General features: G+C 40.9%; 1 protein-coding gene across 1 annotated transcript in view; it reads right to left on the reverse strand.

Annotated features, from left to right (window-relative positions):
- Positions 1-4,843: 4,843 nt before the first annotated feature.
- Positions 4,844-23,337, reverse strand: part of FBXO42 (F-box protein 42) — a 76,954-nt gene continuing 58,460 nt past the window's right edge. The window contains exons 5-10 of the mRNA XM_063105628.1: positions 10,905-11,058; positions 9,795-9,905; positions 8,137-8,233; positions 7,611-7,667; positions 6,776-6,892; positions 4,844-6,252 (exon numbers count right to left, since the gene is read on the reverse strand). Coding sequence (XP_062961698.1) covers positions 5,137-6,252; positions 6,776-6,892; positions 7,611-7,667; positions 8,137-8,233; positions 9,795-9,905; positions 10,905-11,058 — 1,652 coding nt within the window. The 3' untranslated portion in view covers positions 4,844-5,136. The remainder of the gene's footprint in view (positions 6,253-6,775; positions 6,893-7,610; positions 7,668-8,136; positions 8,234-9,794; positions 9,906-10,904; positions 11,059-23,337) is intronic.

The raw sequence follows: 23,337 nt of genomic DNA on the forward strand, positions 1-23,337 counted from the left end.
TTTACTAATAAAATTGAGGATCAAAGAGGTGAGATGACTTGCCCCAGCTCAAAGTCACAGAACCAGCTTTTGAACCTAGGTCTGTCCTGGTCCAAAGCCCGTGCCCATGTCTTTATCATGGTGCCTCTAAGTCCTTTCTTGAGTTCACAGAAGGGCAAGTGGGTCCCTTGGTCCCCCACTCATGATCTGATGCATAAATCAGCTCTGTCATCCCCTCCCATGCAAGCAATCAGCCTTTGTTCGAACACTTCCAGCAATGGTGAAATAACCACTTCACAAAGCATCCACAAGAATGCTGGGCTGGGCATTTTGTCAATGGTAGTATTGGAGGAAGAGGGAGTAGCAATGGCCATTGATAGCAGAAGGCAGACCGTAGCAGGGGATACTCTTGTCTGCTTGGGGGAGGTGAAAAGGCACAGAGAAGCAAGGATAAGCCCCAGTCATGTGTGGCAGCACTCTGCACTGGCCAGCATGCTGGGTTTTGAGGCAATGCCTCCTGTCCTGCCTTGACCCGAGGGTGCTCAAAGCCCACCATTTCCAGGGAACTTTGTCAGGCTCCCTGGAGGAAGGGTGATGTGAGGCAAAGCCTCGGGCTGAGGAGCTGGCTCAGGGTAATGGCATGGGCCAGTGATTCGTGCACTGCCTCCTCTTCCCTGGCTAGATCCTGTATTCTGCATCCAAAAGTGCACAGGCCTCTGGCCCTTTAGCATCCAGAAAAAACAAAAACCCTGGCTGAGAAGTGCTGTGCTGGGCCTGCAGGGGAAGGCAGCAGTCACCAGCTTAGGATGTGCCAGGCACTGTGCTAGCATTCTTCATACACAACTTCAGTTAATCTTCATGATCTTATATGGTAGAAGCAACTGCATTTATAGATCAAGAAACTTGTATTCAAGGTTAAGCAGTAAGTTCAGGAAGGCAGGATTAAACCACAGGCCTCTGGGGCTTTGGGCCTGTGTTCCCAACCACTATTTGCTATGTTGCTTCAAGACCCTGGGGCCCTGTGTTCTCATTCTTTGCTGAGGAGGCCAGTGATGGCACAGATGTTGTGCTGGCACCTGGGTCTCTGCTCCAAGCTCATCAACTCTCTTGGGTCTCCACTGCAGGACGCTACTGAGACTCTAAAACAACAAGTCCTTCAAGCATGATAGAGAGGGCTGCTTTATTATTAAATGGTCCCCGGGAAAGGGCAACTCTCCTCCTCTCCCCACAAACACAGTCCTCCCAGAGAAGGAACACTTTACAACTTCCTCACTTCTAACTTCAATCTCCAACCTCAACTGCTTTCCACTGTAGCAAGTTTTTATTTATTTATTACTAATAAAACAGTTCAGACGATTCTGTCCATTTTGTTTTATTTGTTAAATTGCTAAAAAGTATCAGGGGAAAACAAACAAAAATTGAAACCGACAGAGATTTAAATATCAATGAAATCCATTCTCATTCCTACACTGTTATGTGCCTAAAATGACAATCTCAGGGTAAGCCAGTTGGCACCCCTGAGTTGTATGGGAAACATCACTCACAGCACCAGCTTCGCCAGGGCACAATGAGTGTGCACTGACGTGAACCCTGGTTGGTGGGAGAGGAGCGGAGCGAGTAGAGTACACGGGAGCCAATACCTAAGGTTCACTCTCATTTGACAATGAACGTGGTGAGAGGGAGCCACTTACTGGTGACCATGCAGAACACACCTTCTGTGGTTCACGGGGAGCCTGCACAGGACGCAGGCCTCCAGGTTCAGCTTCCTTGCCCCTGGGTGTGTTCAGATCCTCCCCACTGACTTGTGCGCTGGTAAGAGACCACAGATAATGCAAAGCAGAGCACATTACCATGCCAGGATCACCGCAAGGACAAGGACAGACAGACAAACCAACCAGGAATATCACTTTTAAGGGGAGGGAAAAAAGCGAAGCAGAAGGAAACCCAGGAAGACAAAGTGAAAGAGAAACATCCCTTTGCTCTCCATTGGCTGGTGGTTTTCTGTCCTCCATAGTCAAGACTTCTTAAATTGGTTTTCTTTCTTCCTCCTCCTCTTCTTTTCTTTATTTTAAAGAGTTCCAACACAGTTCCTAGGATAGTTCATGGTTTCAACTCTTACTATAAAACTCAAACATTAAATCAAATTAATCCGCAGAGGGCTGGGAGGAGAGTAAGCCCAATATTGCCTTAAAATGAATTTTAAGCTTGTTTTGACAACTAATTTGTGCTCCCAAAATGTGGGGGTAGGGTGGGGTAGTAGGGCCCACTACTCAAGTGAGGAAGAAGGGTGGAAATATGAACGAAAACACCGAACCCTCTCTGCTGAGTAACCTGCAAAATGAGAGAACAGGAAGCTCTGTCCAAGAGGTCAGGAAGAGACTCTTACGAGGTCAACAATGTGGCCGGTGATGTCAATATGACATGTGGATTCTCAAAGGCACACTTGCAGGAATGGAAGGGTTAAAGCTTCAAGTAGAAACAAAATGTATTTTAAATACTTAAATACTGATAAATATTTGCTTTAGGTGCTCCTGAGGGTTTTTTAAAAAAAATCTAGTCTCCTTTTTCTCAGTGAATTTTAAGACAAAACTGGTATCACATCAAAAACAGAGTTGTGGTTAATCTGATCTGACTGGAGCATCCACAGTGCTGTGGAAGTGCTCACCTCAGTTGAGACACCTGAAATTTCACCCCGCATGTGGCTTCCCCAGGGCCTGAGGAGACAATCACCTTGACCGTGTTGAGTTGCTTTCCCAAGGCACATGTCCACAATGCTCAGGAGCCACCAAGACCAACACCACTGGCTGCAGATGAGATTTTTCTTAAAGAGCTGTAAATGGACAGTCTGGTTCTGAGCAGTGTGGGCATTACTCGGATGCCATAGAGTTCAGAGGAACTGAAATGCTTTCCAAGAAAATCAACAACTCTGTTGCCTGCCTACTTGGGGAAAGTAAAAGGAATCAACAGGTTAACAACTGGCTTAGGAAGGCCATAGTACAAAGGGAAAGATTACAAAGTTGAGATTTTGAACTTTCGGGCTTCCAAAATACTTATATTTAAATAAAAACTGAGTTTGGAGGCACTGTCCATGCACAACTGCAATGTCATAAACAAGGTTCAGCAACAGTAATAATGCCTAAATTGCTAATCTTCTGGTCTAGTTTTCCCTTGTAAACAAGAACCCCACATGATCGAACAGTCTTTGCCAAGGAAGAACTGCTCCAGAGTCCGAAAAACAAAGTGCAGAGCTTTGAGCAGCTGGATACCAAACTAAGCAGGCACATGGTTGTTTCCTCATCTAAGGAACATGTAGATCAGTTTCTGGAATACATACCCTTCCCCGTAAGCTGGCGCATTCCTGGGCTTGGCACAAGGGGGCTTTCTCACCAAGACCACACCATAAAAGCTAATGGCTAGGGGAAAGGATTCGGCATGATGTAACAGGAGAAGACACTTATTGGACAGACTGCTCAGTGCTGGCTGAAAGCCAGGACCCAGGGCCAGCTGCAGCAGGCCTGTGCCTGGGAAACACTAAAAAGAAAAAGGGGAGGGTATGGAAACACAATGTTTTGAAATTTAAATCCTACAGGCAAAATAAAAACCCTCTTTCCACTGATAAGAAAGCACAAAAAAATCCACATTTTAAATCGTGCCATTTGAAATAAACTTACTTTGACATCTCCTATGTCCAAGGCCATGGTTTAGAGACTAGTAACTTATAACTTGCTGTACTGATCAAAGAAATGCTCTACTTGGTTGCACCTTATCTCAGAAATGAAGTGAAACTAAAAACCCAAGTGCTGTTTGGGTGACACATGAATAAGACAAGCACAAAGGAGGGAGTTGCTTCCAAGGTCAGCCATGCATCACCAAGGTCAAATACATGATACTCAACCCAATCACCTGTCAATAGCCAGACAGAAGAATATATGTCACAACAAGGGACAAAGCCATTTCTGGAAGGGACGGTTATTGGGGTTCCCTTCCAGAATCAATTTCCACATTCTACAGATATGGATGGGTGTACCCAATGTGCTTTGGAAGAAAAAGAAGCTCATGGGCTGGGGGGGGGCGGCCAGTATCTTTTGATACTTCAAAGATTTCTCACAATACTGGCATCTTAGAATACCAGGGAAAGGGTTCCAGTAATATTTCTAAGGAACATCTGATTTCTCTTGGCATCTGAGCTTTGTAAAAGAAACAGAAAGTGAGAAAAGTTTTAGGGCTTAAAAAATCTACATATGCAAAAAAAGAGAAAAGAAAATAAAAGAAAAAAGCAGCCTATAAATGGAAAAGGCAGTTTCCGAGGACCAAATTCCAAGGTAAGAAAAAGGAGAACGGATAACCATTTTTGGCAACTTGCAACCAAATACAATTGTCAGAAAATTCTATAATCCGACATCAAAATGCTTTCTGAGACACACACGGGGTACTCAAAAGATCAATGGACACACTAGGTGAATAGATGTGGGCTGCATACACATTATTTCATGATGATCCTGGCACACAAATGTGGAACAAAATCCCTTGATGGGTAACTTTCCTTAGTCATAAAGGGCAGAAGGGGTCAGGCAGAGGGCATTTCTGCACAGCTGTCACAGGTCCTCTCTGGTTTTAAGAGAAGGGGAAGAACAGTTTTCCATAAGTTACTTTTACCCTGCCAGCACCTGAAGCACATGAGTCTAAAAATCTCTACCTCTTCATCTTATAGATGCCCTTTTGTTTTCTAACTCTGAGAAGGCCACATAAAGATTTACAGGGGGCTCTTCAGTTTCTTTTGGAAAGTTACTGATATTAGTTAGTCTGTTGCCTAACTTCTTGGTCTAGTTACCAGCAAAGTAGAAAAAGGCAGCACAGCCTCTGCTAAAACACAGCAACAACTTTATCTGAACCAGGACGGAGATCTCTCCCTTTTTGTAAACAGAGTTGGCTATATAATATATATATATATATATATATATATATATATACTTTTTTTATATATATAATTTTTTTCTTAATGGAGACTTGATCCCAGCCTGGAGTGAGTTAGGTTGGGAACTGGTATTTCGGTTTATGGGAGTAATTTTGTTTTTTTCCCAATTCTCAGTCCAAATGCTCGCACTCTGGAAAATTCCAAATTAAAAGCCAAAGAAAGGGAAAGGGGTTTAGAACACATTATCTCTTTGCTCGCACAAAGTACAAGGCGTTTGTTTTTGGATAGTACTTCACATTCTGTTTCTTGTCCATGAGTCCTCCAAATATAATGAGTTCACCCCTGCCTTGTACCACTGTATGCAGGCTGGTTTCAGGAGGTCCAACCACAGAACTGCTATTAAATACTTTCCATTTGACCCGCCCCTTCTCCTTGGTGTCTTTAATGTCCAGCACATACATCTGCATGGGCTTGCAGTTCATACTCTGGTACAGGGGTTTGCCAACATTTAGGGACTGGGGAGGGTGGTGGCCTAGTCGGCGGGCAATGGGAGGTAAGGAATGTCCATCTCCTTGGGCAGGCCCTGGGCGGGGGATGGGCACTGTTTCTCCACTGCTCAGGCTCTGGCTCCCAGGGGAGCCTGGAGAAGACCCAAGAGGAGGACTTAGTGCTGCAGAGGCCGAGGGGCCTTTGGAGGGTATTGCTTTGATGGCTTCCAGACTCCGACGCAGGGCACCAGGGGAGACGGCCCCTGCAAGAGCACTGGCCACGTGTGGTGGGGTATGTACACCATTCGTCTGTTCAGGAGGGTGTCTCAAACTTCCTCCAACTGTCCTGTTGTCCACGCCATCCATATGATTGCTACTAGAAGCAGGTTTCAGATCCCAATTCACATCTATTGATCCTAATCTCAGATCTTTCTGATCTGGTAGTGAACCTCGTCGGGGGGCCAAAGAAAGTCCCATTTTTAGGTCATATCCTTCAGCAGCAGATGGAGTGCTCGGAGATATGGCCTGTACAGGGCTGTCCAAGGAAGAGCCACCGACAGCTGCTGCTCCTGGTGATAAACTCCCACCATTGAGGATTGGAGAGCCATCTCCTCTGGCTGGGGAAAGGCTCCCTTCCCGGGAACCTGAGGGAGTTTGCCTTTGAGCCCTGGGCCTCAGTGTTCCCCAGCGGCCGTTAACACAAGGAGCTTCATCCATACTTCTTACTGGAGACTGAGAGCGGTACTCTCGGGTTTCAGGAACCAGGGCTGGAGGAGTGGCACTAATAGGTGATGGGCGAGAGTTCAAACTGGGGCTGAGTGGGGCTCTCCCACTAGGAGCCTGGCTGAAGACTACCACGCACTGTCCCACCTGGAAGACAAAGGACCTGCGCTCACAGACTGTTCCACAAATCTGATCGTTCATTCAACTATCGAACATTTTATCCTGAGCATCCGGAATGTGCTAGGTATTTTGTAGGTACCTGAGATACAGATGAATATGACATAATCTGCCCTCTAGGCTAGAAGGAGAGACAGACAGGGGAACAACTGTTGCTTTAGTGTGACATGTGTTATCATTAGGGTTATGTCTATAGAATAGGGGTAGAGCAGAGGGAGAAATCTGTTTTTGTTTGAGGGACTCCAAGGAAAGTTTGGTAGTCAAAGGGATTCTTAAAGCTGGGTCTTAAAGGATAGTGGGACCCACATAAGTTTTCTCATTTAGTGGCTCATACATGTGAGAAATGCCAAAGGAGCTATGGTCGATGTCTACCTCTTTTGTGACACCAAGGTGTTTTCTACTTCTGTACAAATTTCCTTTGAAATACAACAAATTAATTTGGTTTTCCAATTTACAATCTCTCTTCCTGCTGGCCTGTCAGTTCCCTGCTTACCCGGCAAGCTGGATGGCACCACAGTTCAGGGGCCCCATGGTCTTCATGTTCTACCTTGAGTGGCTGCCAGGCCCAGGGACCTGAGTGCATGTGCAACAACCAAGCGTCTTTGAACAGCTGTAAGAGAAGGACCAACAACACCACTCAGATGTGATATGTGTTACAAAACGCACACACACACAGCTGCCGTCTCGAAGCTGGGCTGTATGGCCTAGAACGCGTGCGGGCTCTTCAGAAAGAACAGCAAAACCCTCAGTTATATTTATTTAGTTGTACATGCATTCATATATATTACCACTCTCCTGCTGCATGGAATCATGCTTGAGACCAATGAATCAACTGTAAGTGCTTTTGGATCTTGCTCATGGTTTTATATGTGCATGTACTGGGGGGCAGGGGAGAGGGTAAATGATACATATCCATAACTTTCTGAATCTGCATCCTTAAATAAATTCCATGTGGATTTTAGCGGTTATCAACCTGCTTTTATCTCCCACTGCCCCCTCCCCTTTGAAAAAACGATAGCAGCAAAAAACCTTATAGCCTAAAGAGGAAGTAGGAATAAAAAGAATATAGATATAGGGCTGGCTGGCTAGCCCAGTTGGTTAGAGTGCAGTGCTGATAACACCAAGGGTTCGGATCCCTGTACTGGCCAGCCACACACACACACACAAAAAGCATCTTCCAAATCCAAAAGAGAGTGGGAAAAAATGCCAGAAAATACGAAGGCTATATACCCAGGGTGGAAAAGGCATTCCTTAAATGAAATTCAGGGGAAGCAGGTTTTGAACACTCAGCAGAAGGTGCACGGGAATGCCACACAAGCAATACTCACAGCATTGGGACCGCCACACCCTCCAAGGATTAAGATAGTTGCATCATCTATGACAATCTGGGGAGGGGAAGAAATTTAAAATAAACTTACAAAGACATAGGTATCTGACTTTGCTTCAGCGGTATCTGAAAACAGCCTACCCAGCTTGCAAATGAGTGTTCTAGTTATCAAGCTCTCCATTCTCCCAAAACCATGTCAGTTCTGAACCCTGTGATCATGATGATCTATCCAAATGGATACATTATTTGTTGATCAAATATAAACATGAGAGTGTCAACCACATAAAATGTAGGTTCTCTTGAGAAACGAAACAGCAAAGTAAATGCTTTGGGAAGAGGCATAATATAAAGCCACTATAAATAACATGACCCATTAGAAGGTGAAAAATAAATACTAGCAAAAAAGAACAGTAAATTATCTTTGGCTTCACGCACATTGGCATCTTACCTGACTCCCTCCTACCTCTCCCGTCCTAACTGAAAGATGCTACAGTGTTTTCTGAATAGTTATTTTAATTCCTGAGCACCTGAGATTGGCCACCTCGAGGATGAGGACTGGGACCGGAGATGTTTGGCTTGGACCACGCCCACTGCTCAAGGTCAAGGACCCAGACATCATTGCTCCTGTGAAATAAGGAGAGAAGGATGAGAGAGCTCTCAGGGTCCACAACGGTGGTTGGGAAGCTCTACTTGCCTGCGCCCACCTGGTGAACGTGTACCATTTTCACTTTTACCCACACGGTTTGGTTTGGAGGAGGCTTCAGATATAGCCTACTCTGAGTTCAAGGGCTTCACAACCAGAAGGACTGTTGAACCCCAGCTCCGCAGCCTAAACAAGTCACTTAATTTTCTCTATCTCCGGTTTCCTTATCTATAAATGGAAATACTGCTAGTACTCTAAAGAGCTGGTGTAAATGAAGTTACCTTTATAAAGATGTCTAGCAAAGTGCCATGCTCATAGTTAGCACATAAACTATATTTTTCTTCCCCTACTTTCCCTAGTAGTCATCTTGAGACCTCCAAACCTTTGCTCTTTCCACTAACCCATAAGGCCACATTTGAGTCATGCCTGTAGTCACACACTAGTACTTAAAGTAAAAGTTAATTGGTAATAGCAGGAAATACCTACTGGTCAAGCTATAGTCTTTCAAAAGCAAAAACCACAGGGAAGAGAAAAAATGATTCAAAAAAGAAGAAAAAAAGATTCACATTATTGTCCAGGAGTTAAAAGCTTTATTGATTCTGGCTACAAAAAGTAATTTCACAATGGCTAATGAAAGCTGCTTTTATCAAGGACAATTCAGAATCTCCAACTCTTAAGGGACCAGCATGGCAAGGACAGACTCCTGGATGGCAGTCTCTATTTTATGGACACCTCTCTAAAGTCATTTATTCACACATAGGAATACAGGACTAATAGCTCCAATACTTTAAATCCTAAACCTGCTCGACTGGAGGATAGCTCCTATGGTCTCTCTTCACAACTGTTTTAAAATATGAAGAGTACTCTAAGAGAGGACAGGCCTGCATCTGGAATGGTTTTATTTCTGAAAGCTCATCAATCTCCATTTTAGAGCACAAGGGAAATGACTACTACTGCTGCTACTGCCGAATCAGATAAACAGTAATACAGAAGGATTGCTTTGGCTCTTGACTCTGGCCTCAGCTGGCCAATTATAGCCAGAGGTAGAGAGGACAGTGGGTGGGGAGAACCGCCTCACAGAAGTGTGACACAGTTTTCTTGTTCCTATCCACCCCCCAACCCATCCCATTTGAAGAGTCCACAATTTCAACCAGTCCTGTCAATCTACCTCTCCTTCTCTAAAGCCCAAAAGGGCACGAGCTGGGTAGAGCAAGTAAAGGCACTTTGCTTCTTGGAAGGTGGCCTTCTGGAGGCACGGTACGGCAGACAAGGTAGAGGCTCCATCACAATTTGATCCCACTGAACAGAACTGCATATCAAATAAAAAGAGATTCTACATAATCTTGCTTTTATGGAGCAAGTTTTTCAACTTATTGGTAGGTAACTAGGGGACCCAAAAACAAAATGCTAGGGTGAGATAACTAATTGGATTAATTAGAACCATGCTCCGTAATACTGACCCTGACTTGTTCACTTTTCTGACCTGTTATTCTCAGGAATAGTTACCTTCAGGTTAATATAAAGCAAACCAAATATACTTACATTTGCCGGGATCCTAAAGAACCACCAAAGACAATCATTTTATCATCTATCACACAGGAGGAATGGCCAGCCATGGGAGGTGGCCCATGCGTTGTCACAATGCAGTTCCACCTAATGTAAAATGACAGGAGGAAGCCAAGAAGTCAACTGATCTTACATGTTAAAGGTGAAAAACAGTAAGTTGGCATCCATTTAAAATGTCAATCCTATCATCTTCAGTTAGGAGAATAAATGGAAAATGACATAAAGTATTTATGCCTTTCCTACAAACTTGCTTAAAGTTATATTCGCTTTCAAGTTCTCAATGTGGATGGTTTGGAGGTAGACAGATAAGATGATGACAAGGGACAAGATCGTGGCTTCTTGGCTGCTTCAGGCTGGTTTGCTGAAGGAGCACCACCTGCCACTTCTCTGTATGGTAATGATCAGTCACAGCTGCCAAGAGCAACGTGCTAAATATTTCACTGCAAAGAACAGGGGGTTTTCTGTCACTTAAAAAAGACACAGGCCTGGCTGGTTAGCTCAGTTGGTTAGAGCACGGCCTTGTAACACCAAGGTCAGGGGTTCAGTTCCCTGTACTGGCCAGCTGCCAAAAAACAAACAAACAAACGACATGTTTGAAAAACAAATGGGAGTCAGTCTTGGTGACATAGCAGGGAGTAAGAAATCATCTGGATCCTGTGGAATTAGTAGCCAAAGCTGAAGAGCTCCCTGTTCTTCAAGTGGCTCATTCATTCTTGGAAGAGGAATAAATCTCTTCTACTTTTTCTCTTTGGGATAGGGTTCTTAATTGAAGGTTCTAAGGGGGTCCTATAAACCCTCTGAAACTGTAGACAAAAAATCTGTGTATATGTACTTCCTCCCACACACCCCTGAAAAAGCATCCATAGTTTTTCATCAAATTCTCACAGGGATTCTTGACACAAAAAAGATCAAGAATCCACTGATTTAAAACCTTTTTTTTCAGGGCTGGCCCATGGCTCACTTGGGAGAGTGTGGTGCTGACAACACCAAGACAAGGGACAAGATCCTCTTGCTGGTCATCTTTAAAAAAAATAAAAATAAAACCTTTTTTTTCCAGATTTCAAAGAGCTTATCTTTGCGGCTTACCAATTTTTAGAGGGTGAGTAAGTGTGTATTTCATCGAAGAATCTCTCTGGTTGGTGTAGGGGATAAGGGCTTGGCCGTGTCCAGCCACCAAACAGCACTAGCAAGTCTTTGTACACCACCAGAGTCGCTCCAGCTTTGGGGGAAGGATAGGACCCTATGAGAAGTCAATAATATCATGGTTAGGACTACAGGATCTCACAACAATCCACAGGTGGGCTATCTATACATCACGTTTTCCTGGAAGAGTGACAAAATAGGAACCAACCCTACAAAGCATAGGTAAAAGGAGGAGGCAAATTGGTTTCTACAGGTCTGAGAGAAAATCATCACCAATTTATACATCTCTTATAATTAACACAAGAAATCTGAGTTAGAGGAAAGTTACTTAGCCTCTCTTAGGTTTAGTTTTCTTACCTGAAATTAGGGATGAGAGTACTTACCTTATAAGGCTGTTTTGAGTATTAAATAACACATTCAAAGCACCTAGCACAGTGCCTGCAGCACAGCAGGTATTCAATAAATGTTTAACAAGCTTAAGAAGGGGCCGAGCCCGTGGCGCACCTGGTAGAGTGCTGCGCTGGGAGCGCGGCGACCCTCCCGCCGCGGGTTCGGATCCTATATAGGACTGACCGGTGCACTCACTGGCTGAGTGCCGGTCACGAAAAAAAGACAAAAAAAAAAAAAAAAAAAACAAGCTTAAGAAGAAGGCACAAAGAATTTAAGGGGATCCAGAGGAGTATATATGGAGGCTAGATATCTGGATGCAACTGCTGCTACCAAACATAGGTTTAAAAAGGAGGAAGAATGCAGTTCTTATTTGTCCTATGAGTTAATTGTTAAAAACACAGTGACCTCTAGGCCCCTAGCTATGGGCCTCAGGCCTCAGCCAGACAGCCTGGGAGGTGCTCTCAGATTTTCAAAACTTGATGTGAAGGGATTCCAATGAAACAGTGGGCCTTACACCAAGATTGGCTACTAAGGCCACCTAGGCTGGACCTCTGAGATATGTTGACCAAATTTTGAAAAAAATAGAAATCTGATGTATGTTAGAAATCTTTTGGGATAACAAATGTTCCACAGGAGTGTAATTTTTCAGAGTTTTTTGTCTTTGAAATAACAATTGCTATTTCTCCCAGTCCCCCACTCTACATGTCACCTTTAGTTTGCTCAAGACCCAAGTAATTTGTCCCATTATCCAGGTGTCACTAAACACTGGAATATTTGATTAAAGCTGCAGGATCCGTTTTTCAAAGGAAACCTTAAGAAGGAATCCCAACACTATATTAACTTGATAGCAGTTGAGGTGCTCCAATTTAAGTGGACAGCTTGGTTTCCCCCTTCGGCAAAGGGTTATAGGAACATGGTTTGAAAAGCCCTGTTCAGACTTCTTTAATGGTCTTACTTACAAAGTTTCGAGGTTCCGTGTGGTCTAATTTAAGGGTAACTTAATATTATTTACTGAGAAGGCACCAGTCTTGAGTCTGGGGTGAGCATCTAAAAACACTATGTGGAATCAGCTAATACTTTACTTTCCTAATAGAACAGACACATATACAGACAGGATCTGACCATGGAACAGTTCTCATATCAATCAGCAGTGCTGAGACATTGGTGGAGGTATTCCATGAGTTAGTTCTCTCTACCCTCATATCCCACAGGAATTGTGACTAAGGGAATTACTCATGACCTGCTATCCTTCATACAGTCTTGTTGCTTCTGGTTAAAAACTTTTGCCTCCCTAAGGGGAAGTTATACTAAAAAGCCTAACTAGTATAATGATATAGTTAAAACACTACCGTCACTCCAAAATAATTTAATTTGTGAAATACCAAACAAAGCTTGTTAGGGACAAGTTCTTGCCCCTAACTTGGAAATCATAAGTACTGTGATAGTCGGAAAAAAAGAAAATACATAAGAGACTTCTGTAGAATAGTAATTTAAACCTTCAAGACTAAAATGTGGATTTGGATTTGAGACACTGGAAATCCTGGCTTTTAAAATCAAGCATATAAGTAAAGCAGCAGACCAAGGGTCCCCCAAAACAGCTATACATGGAAACAAACAAAAATACAATTTTAGTGTAAATTGGGCAATCTGTATCAAAATTTTAAAAGTGCACACACTGTGAGTCAGTGATTCCATTTCTAGGGATTAATCTAATGAGATAGCTGGGCAAATGAAAAAAAATAGATACAGGGATGCTCACTTTCAGTGTTTACATAAATCAAGGAATATCAATAAAGAATACTATGTGACCATTAAAAGTTATGTGGCTCTACTTTTATTATTTTAGGACATTGTCCATACTCTGTAAGTGAAAACTGAAAGTAGCAAGTGACAAAACATGAAATAATAGCTAAATTGATGGGCACTATGCTCCTGGCACTGTTCTAAGTGTTTTGCATGTAATTAATTCACTTAATCCTTATAAAACCCCTCCCAGATGGGCACTATCATCACCCCCAAGTGTAGATAAAGAAACCGAGGCACAGTGATTAATTTTCACACATTCAGTTAGTGACACAGAATTTGAATATAGGCAAATTGAGCCCACTTAAAATAATCTATTTTTACTATATGTGTTCACACACAGAAAAGAAAATCCAGAGGATCAATAACAGTTGATCTCCCTGAATGGTCAGATTACAGATAAAAAAAAAAAAAAAAGATCAAAGATGACTTTATTTTCTTCGTTACAAAAAACTTTCTATATTGGCTGAACTTTGCAAAAAGTGATTACTTACTCCTTTTGCTTAGACAAAAACAAAGCTATTTTGGTTTTTAAAAATGAGAAATATGAATTCAGCGCAATTCTCTTTTCCTGCTCCACTCCCAAAGGTCACTCCATAGATGAAGGCCTCTGTGAGAGGCTGTTTATAGTACAGATCTTCAGTCCCTTACATGAAATGCCAAAATCCTCAGAGTTCTGAAAACCCAAGTTTTTCAAAATCATTTGGTGACAAAACTTGACCTGAAATGATGAGGCTATGTATATAACCTTCACTTCATCTGCTTAGTGTGAATATTCATATGTACTGATGTAAAATTATGTCTGATTACAGGGTGCTATTCCACACTCCACCAGAGATATTATAAAGGCATATACATTGTATTCCTATTCTAAAATATCTGAAAAATTCTGGATTCCAAAACACAATAAGCATATAAAGAACTATGGTTAAGAGCACAGGCTCTGAAGCCAGCCTGCTTGGCTGGGGTGGATACCAGCCCTGCAGATCTCTGTTTCCTTACCTATAAAATGAAATAATAACAGCACCTGCCTCACAGAGTGGTTGTGAGGATTAAATGAGTTAAATCATGTAATGCATTTAGAACAGTGTCTGGTATTGTTACTATTATTGCTAAAGCAAATTAATATAGAAGTTAATACCAGATCAATGAGCCACAGACATCTGACAAAATTGCTATCTACATGGAACAAAGTTTAAGTACATTCACAAGATACATTCCTTCTGAGTAGTTGCCACAAACAAGTCAGATTCCTTAAAAGGTCTGAGTGTTTCAAAGCTAAGTAAGTTCTTTCCTAAATCTTAATTAATTAGGTAAGCCGAAGACCTAGAGTAGTCAGAGAGATAAGTAAATTGAACAGAAGGCTATTCTTAGGATCTCTTTTTCTCTGAGTCTCTGGGACACACTCTACCTCTAAAATAGGGCTATTTACTTGTTCTCTGAATTCTCCAAGGAAAGGTAAGCTGAGGCCAATGAAAATGATAAATCAATATAAGAGATCCATAAGGATTAATTTAGGTAGGGACTTAACAAAATTATATCTCAAATATTTTCACCTTTTAGAAAGCCAAAATCTTTTCCTCTACTTCTTACTTCAAGGAGAACTCCCCACCCAGAACAGAAGCCTTAATTTCAGCATGTTACTTAAATATCTTGACAACTAAGTAGGGTCATGCTACAAGTTAAATCAATTGTGCTCTCCCCCTCAATTTGTAAGAACAAATGGGGGTGGGGAAGGGGGGATTCAACATACAACCTAATTTATACAGTTAGCTCAGCAACCAGAAGTCCAGGATACTGGTATATCAAATTTTATGTGACCAAATTAGGCATACAATGTTTGGCATCTTTGTTACAAACTGGATACTTTTAAATTCTTGCTACTTTAAGAATCAATATTATGACGCCTTTGTTAAGAGCTCTTAGTTTTATCATTTCCACCTATTTCACATTTTGAATTTGTTTATAGCAGGGGGTGCTTAATTCCCCACCATGTGTCTTAAAGCAAGATCGACAAATCAAATAAATTAAATTTACGGTGAAGTCAGAGACCGTGGGGGTCCATGAACTTTGGCAATTTCAATATCTTTTTTTAAATTTTGTTTTATTCTTGTTAAAGTATAATGCTTACCTTTTAAAAAATTGACACATTGTAAATGTACATATTTATGGGGTACCATTTGATGTGTCAGTACATATATGTTTTATAATGATCAAATCAGGGTATTTAACATATCCATCACCTCGTTGCATTTTATCATTTCTTTATGGTGAGAATATTCAAAAGCCTCTTTTCTAGCTATTTTGTAAATATATAACACCTTGTTATTAACCATCATCATTCTACTATGGAAGTGAACCCCCAAATTTATTCCTCCTATCTAACTGTAACTTGACAATTTCTATATCTTAAAGAATAAATGTTCTCTTTAGCCAAGTAGAGTTCTGGAAAACAAACAATAAGTCTTTACTAGAATTTTGAGAAAAACAAGAAAAGTCCTACTCAAATACATACCTTTATTCATTTTCTAAAAAGTTCTAAGAAAAGCAAGCCATTGAAAAAGTGCCTGTAGGGCCGGCCCGTGGCTCACTCGGGAGAGTGCGGTGCTGATAACACCAAGGCCCCGGGTTCGGGTCCCATATACGGATGGCCGGTTCGCTCACTGGCTGAGCGTGGTGCTGACAACACCAAGTCAAGGGTTAAGATCCCCTTACCGGTCATCTTTAAAAAAAAAAAGAAAAAAGAAAAAGTGCCTGTAAATTTTTTTCTTTTTTATATTTTTTATATTTTTTAATTTTTTACTTCTATATTTTTATTTTATTTATTATTATTTTATTTTTTATGTCTGTAAACTTTCTTTAAAATACATGGCCATAGGTTATTAGATAAGAGAAATAATTAACTTTCATATGGACTAGCCCTAGATAAAAAGTCAGGTTCTAAGTTTGAAGAACTGCCTCTATGTGCTTGTAATTTATTCCAAACAGCATCTACAATGATATCACATAGGTTTAATAAATTTTTATTAAAACACACCCATCCACCACAGTAGTAACTGATTAATTGGAAATCTTGTACAATATGGAGTACCCTGGTAATAGCAGACATTCCATAGTTAAAAGGCACCTCATTACTATGGTGAAATATAATTAAATACCTCTCCACCAAGAAAACTTACAAAATGAAAGTTTTATACTCATTAGGACATTTCTTGGCCTGCCTTCAAAATAATGGCGCCATTAGGTCTCTAAATGCAGTCTAAGTACCATTATTTCACAAAGGTGGAGAGAAAAAGGGTGTCGAGCCCATTAAGGTTCTCATCAAGCACCCCAGGACCAAATGTGCCTATATCAAGTGTGGACAGACATATTATTTGAGTCTATTCCCCTAGAGCCAATGGTCATCCTCATAGACTTCGTTCCCCAAACATACCAAAGGCCTCCTAATTGCACAGCAGATATGATCAATGTAGCAAATTTCAAAACAAGGGACAAACCCATAAGGCAGCTGCAGGAAACTGGATAATCAGATAGGAACCCTATAACAGAACCAAACATTCCTAAAATTGCTAATTGGTTCAGATGTTTCCCAAGGTTCTTATTAAATCAGAAGAAAGGTTCACATGCAAAAGACAGTGCTATAATTACAAGGCATTCTTGTTTACTTTTGCAAAAAAGCTGGTAAAACAGTGAAGCAATTCCAAATTCTGGCTTAGTTTCTATGTCACTTTCCCACAATTGTAGTTTCTACTCACACAGAATTTAGGACTAAGAAGCAGCTCAAGTATTCGATAACAAGATAAAACAAGCACCTGTTTACATTGGAGATGTCTATATTCTATGTGTGACTAAAATTTTTTTTTACAACTCCATACTATGATCATTATCTATTAATATTATTAGTTTATTATTGAGGTGTTATAAATACTTAACATTTGAGTACCTACTATGGGCTAACTACTAGCATTTCATATGCATCATTTAGTCATTATATCCTTACAATGTAGGTATTATTACTAGCCCCTTTTACATACAAATAACAGTAGTAGTAGCTAGCACATAATGCATACTGTGGGCCAGACACTGTTCTACGTGCCTTCTGAACACCAGGGAAAAAAAAAAAAAAAGAAGAAAAAGAAAAAAGAAGCGGCAAATCTCATGTTCTGAGTCATCAAGAAATCCAACCTAAAGGGTCACTTAATGAAAGAAAAGAGTTAATCCCCTCTCTTTGGAAGTTTAGGTTTAGAAAAGAGTCTCCATAAAAATTATGTTTCAAAGCCTCTAGGAGGAGCTCTATGGGGTTCATAGTGCTTTGGTCCCTATCTAGGTACTATACAGGTGGCTCTGAATGCAGGTGGCCAAGGCAATAACAGCCAAATCTCACAAGATGAGAAGGAGGTTATAATTCCACTGCTTTCTCAATATCATTTGCACTCTCAAAAATAAGACCATTACTCTAGTGATAGATTTTCTAGGCAGCACATTTCAGACTTTTGGGGGGAAATTGTTTACTTTTCTTTCTTTTTTTCTTTTGGATAACAAAACTATTTAAAAATACTTTTAAATAAAATAAACAATATAGAACTTTCAAAAGAAACAGTGAGAGCCCTTCCTATCCCCTGGAAAATGGCTATTTTCACTATTTTCAAAATACAGTTTAAAAAAAATTAAAAACAGGTCTTTCATACATATATAGAGTAAACATGTGTTAGGATGTATTTAACTCATTAATTAGGAAACAAGCAGAAAGTAAAGATGGTTCAAAGGAGAATCTGAGGAATACAGGCATGCTAAAATAAGTTTGTTAAGTTAAAGACGAAACTAGTTAACATCTATAGGACAATAAAACTGTAACTTTTGGGGCTAATCTTTTCTATTTGAAGAAATCATCTGTATTTTTTACAGGCAAAATCTACAATTAACATGCAACTTCATAAAGCCTAGGCCCTAGTTAAAAATAAATAGTAAGTCAAAAGAAGGTTCACTGCTCTAGATAGAGCAGTAGTTCTCACACTTTAGCTGTATCAGAAGCAGCTGGGGGCTGACCAGTTAGCCCAGTTGGTTAGAGCATGGTGCTGATAATACCAAGGTCCAGGGTTCAAGCCCTGTACTGGCCAGTTGCCAAAAAAAGAAAAAAAGCAGCAGCTGGAAGACTTGCTAAAACACAGATTGCTGGGCCCCACCTCTGAGTTTCCTATTAACAGGTCTGGGGTGGGGCCTGAGAAGTTGCATTTCTAACTAGTTCCCAGGTGATGTTGATGGTTTGGGGGCTAGACTTTGAGAATCATGTTTTAGAGAGTTCAATAATTCTTTAGTAAGCCTGTCAGACAATTCTTTAATATGACATTAAAAGGGCATGCAGTCATCCTTTTGCCTTATTTCCAAGTTTTGGATGATTTATCTTCACACTGAACCTATCCAGACTTTTTTCTGTGCATAAACTCTGTATAAGAATATATAGAATCTTCATTTCAATAGCAGAATAAGGACAAGTATCCAAAATAGGTTTCACTTGACAAATGCTTGGATTAAAGGGGTATTGAAAGGGACTATCTTAACTTTTTCAATATGTAAATATTTCCCTGGTCGTCATCATCTATGGGTCACTGAACCTACAATGCAAAACAAATAAAAGGAAAAAGCTGATTATTCCAACTACTGGCTCTCAGGCAAATCACTTTAAGGCTTATTTACAGCAACGTTAAGAGATTTGCTAATAGTTCTTCATGATGCTGAAAATAGAAAGATACAGAAATTAGGAATTTATAATAGGTAAAAGTTTGAAAAGGATTCACTAGAATGCCAATGAATGCAGAAGAAAAGCACTGGGCAAAATTTCCTCTTAGCATGTGGAATTCCAGAATGTTTTGGTGTATGATTTGCTTTTTAAAGGGGGCATTGTATATAAATTGCTTTTAAACTGGCAGTCAAAAAATGTTCTCTGGATGCTTTCAAATCATTTTATTTTATAATAATGATGTGAAAAGGGACAGTGAAGAATGAATAATGGTACCGAGGTTCAGGTCATACTCCCCATTTCACATTAACTCTGCACATGCACTCGCTTTCCCAGGGGTGGTCCAATGAAAGGCACTTACTTGCAGCTCTCTATGCAGTACACTAGTCCTTCCCAGACAAAACTGGCCTTGAAGGCAAAATAAGACCAGATTGACTAGATCAACCCAAACCCCTACCTTACAGTTGCATTTGTGTGGGTATTATTTTGTGGCAGTGAGGAGCATCTAGTTGGCGTGTGTATGGGGGGTGGGAGGGATGAATTTTGCTGATAGGATGAAAGCTGGATCTTGGAAAGCCTGGCTTGGTACAGCTGTCATTACGGTAGTATGTGAAGTGACTGACCTTGAAAGCAAGAGTTTGGAGGTCAGGAGGAAGAATAATTTGGAGAGGCATTTCCCAGAATACCACATTAGCATCGGAATCAGAAAACATAGAGGGCACATGGGGACAGGCTGGCACTTAAAATTTAGGAGGCAACAGACCCTTTAAAGAAAAAATTACTAGAGTTATAATTTAACTGCTCACTCTAAACTGTTTACATCTCTAAACTGTTTTGATTTTTACAAGTAATATTTTGTAATGGGAACAAAACAAAAGAAATCATGTTTCATGATTTTGTGGTTTAAGGAGAAGGTGAACAAAAGGAAAATTGAGAAAACACTCCAAAATTCATGAGTATAAAGTCTGTCTTGACTGCAAACACCTTGAAGACAAATAATTATTCAGAATCATCTCCAAAGTATGCAGCCCAAGGACTACAGGGGTTCTATCTGGAAGAGGAATGTTTCTCTTTTGATAAAAATATTTCCAACTTAACATCAACACACCAAATAATAATTACAATAAGCCTTTACATTTATATAGATGCACATAGAAGATACAAGAATATCAATGCTTTAAAGAAAGAAAATAGGAAGTAAACACAAAGTTACAGAAGCCCTAAACTACTGCTTTCCAAGACTTGGTTCCACTCAAATGTGCTCTTTAACTCAGTGTGAAATAGGGATTTAAGTTAGCCACCAAGGATGTGGTACTGGATGCCAAAGAAGTAAATTCTTCTGCATGGGCATGGCCTTCTTCGGGAACCCTGCTAGCATTCCCCGTCCTATGCTGGGCTAAACAGTTTCCTGGGGGAGGGGGTGAGCAAGGAGGAAGTATCCACATCTACCTCAACGCCAACACTCAGCACACTGTGCTCAAATTACCCATTTAGAGTCTCCTAGTAAGATTACACTATTTTAGAGGGCAGAGACTATTTCTTATGAAAATGTTTGCTGAACTGAACCCACCATGGAAACCAAATGGTGATAGATCCCTCATGAGTTGGGATCAGAACTGGTACCCGCTAATCACAACATACCCTGGAGGCATCAGCAGACCTTTCAGGAGGGTAAAGGCCAAACATTTCTTTGGATATCCCCCTCGCCCCACTCCAATTTTTTTCTTCTATTTTATTCCTCAGTTGCAACACGGCAAGACAAGTTACTGATTGATATCAAACCCCACTGACATTAGACAGAGCTTGTCTGGATCTTGGGCTTCAAACCCCACTGACATTAGACAGAGCTTGTCTGGATCTTGGGCTTCAGGATATACATTTTTTTTTTTTTTTTTTTTTTTTTGTCGTTTTTTCGTGACCGGCACTCAGCCAGTGAGTGCACCGGTCAGTCCTATATAGGATCCGAACCCGCGGCGGGAGCGTCGCCGCGCTGCCAGCGCAGCACTCTACCAAGTGCGCCACGGGCTCGGCCCAGGATATACATTTTTTTTATCATTATAACTATACCCACATCTTTAAAAACATCACCTGGGTCATTTGGAACAACAGAAACTTTTGTAATGGGCATGAGAAACTTTTAGATCCTGTATAACTATATATGCCACAGGCATGAACAAAAAGAAATTCTCTATTGGCATTGTTTTCACTTCTAAACAAACCTACATGAAAGACTACTTGATGAACTGGGCAGCCCTTATCAGCTAAAAACGAACACGAAAACCAGTTATAGTTCCTTGTTACCATTTCAAGCAGTCTTTTGATTTAATTTCTGGGGGAGGAGAGGAGGTCCAGAGTCTCAGTTTAATCTGATAATTTGTTAATTGCAGTTCAAATGTGGGGGAGGGGGTAATCTTTCAAGTGGCTCCATTTAGAAGTGAAAACAATGTTGCTAGTCATAAAGTTTCTGGCCTGGTGACAAAACAGGAAAATCCCAGTCCGCCAGAGGAGAGAGCCAAACTAAAATGTGGTAAAATCTTATTTATTCTCTCCCTTGGAGGATCCAAAATTACCCAGATCTGTGCTATGAAAGTCTTCCTACTCTTCTCTCCAGCAGGAGAGAATGTGTACCCACCTTAGAAAAGCATGTATTCTGGAAAAATCCCAGGATCTGAACTTTAAAAATAAACAGGAAGGATTCCTTCCTTTCCTAGGGAAACCCACTGGCTCAGCTCTCATTCACATGTCCCGAGACCACCACAGGTCCAGGTTGTTCCAGGACTGCATAGGGCTAGAGGAAACAAGGAAAAATCACCACCTCATAAAGAAGATTAACCAGGAATGGGTCCATGGGTCAGGGAGGAGCTAATACAACAAAGAACTTAAAATATTCACTTAAGTAACATCCTAATGACTTCTTAATAGAGATTAGCCGTGTAAGTGGTGCTTCCCTTCTATGAAAACAGAAAAATGTAAATGGATATTCAAATTCTTCACAGTCACTTTAATCAAAAGCATATCATCTTAATAAGAATAATCTACCTTAAAAATAGATTGTAATAAATTGTAAACAGACTCCTAATTCATCAGTTTGCTACCTTTTCCCCTCGTAGGTCAGATTTCCCTTCAAAATCTATCCATCCACATAAGTCCTGGCTCTACAGACATCTTATAACTTACATTAAGCACCCCCATCTACTCTTTTGCATTGCCCAGTTATTTTCTTCTTAGCTCTTTATATTTTCTTTGTATTGATTTATTTGTTCATTTTTTGTCTTGCCCCAGGAGATCCTATTTACTGTTCACACCACATCTGCAGAATCTACAGCAGCATTGGGCATATAGTAAACACTCAATAAATGAAGAAATGAAAATGAATAAACAGAGGAATGAATGCAGTTGCTTTTCAAGCTTTGGGAACTTGAGGTTCCTCTGTCAGGAAGATTTCATAACCAACACTAATTTCCAGAGAAACAGGTTACCACATCACACATGAGCACCTGCCACTGGGAAATTAAACTGCCCAAAGTTGGAAGTGGTAGGCTGTGTTTTCTTCTCATACCCACCCTCCCAAAAGCCCAACTTCTTTTCCAGCCACCTGCCACTCATCTCAGTCTGTAACTGTACTCTGCAGAGCCCCAGTGCTGTCAGCAATAGAGGAAGGCCACACACACCAATCCTCCTCGGGGTCGTTAAGATGCCTGCTGAATTGGGAAAAGGAGATGATCAAATTCATCAGTTCCCGCTGCTCATTACCCTTAAAACGTACAAATGAAGAAAATGAAAACTTTTTCTATTACACCAAATGTGAGCATAAAAATGGAAGAGGATTTCGGATACTTGTGAATAGATGTATTTGGACTGCATGCCACCATGGCCTGCTGAAATACTGGGCTCACTGGAACATTTTCTCACAGGGGAAAGGAAAATTAGATGCTAAAATCTTACTGCCACATTAGCACAGCAGGTGTGCATACATGTACATGGGGAATCTAAAGTTAGGGTTCTCTCAAAAGTGATAACACATCCATACACCTACTTTGAATGGATTCCAATTAGTAATACCAATAAAGTATAACTTGATAAAAAGTAAAAAGAAACATACAGACCAATAAAAATAATGTGGAGAAGCCCCATTCTAATTAGACTGAGTTTTCAATGTATTACCTGGACAAACTTTCTCTGGTCCTCCTATTCTGATACAATAGAGGGAAGGAATTGAGAAACTTGTTTTCTACTCACTGGGGGCTCCATCAGCCTGCCAGTGCTAGGAAGGAGTGTCAGTAGTTGGCAAGACAGACACCCACCCCAGGCAAGGTACCTGGATGCCAGGTCAGGCACAGACACCTCTGCTGCTGCTCTTCAGGAGACTTCTCCTGCTGTAGCAGGTCTCAGTCTTCCTGCTCCCCTGTGGGCAGACTCATCTGCCACCACAGGAAGAGTGGAAAC

Source organism: Cynocephalus volans, chromosome 8, assembly GCF_027409185.1.
Source record: "Cynocephalus volans isolate mCynVol1 chromosome 8, mCynVol1.pri, whole genome shotgun sequence".
Taxonomy (NCBI): Eukaryota; Metazoa; Chordata; class Mammalia; order Dermoptera; family Cynocephalidae; genus Cynocephalus; species Cynocephalus volans.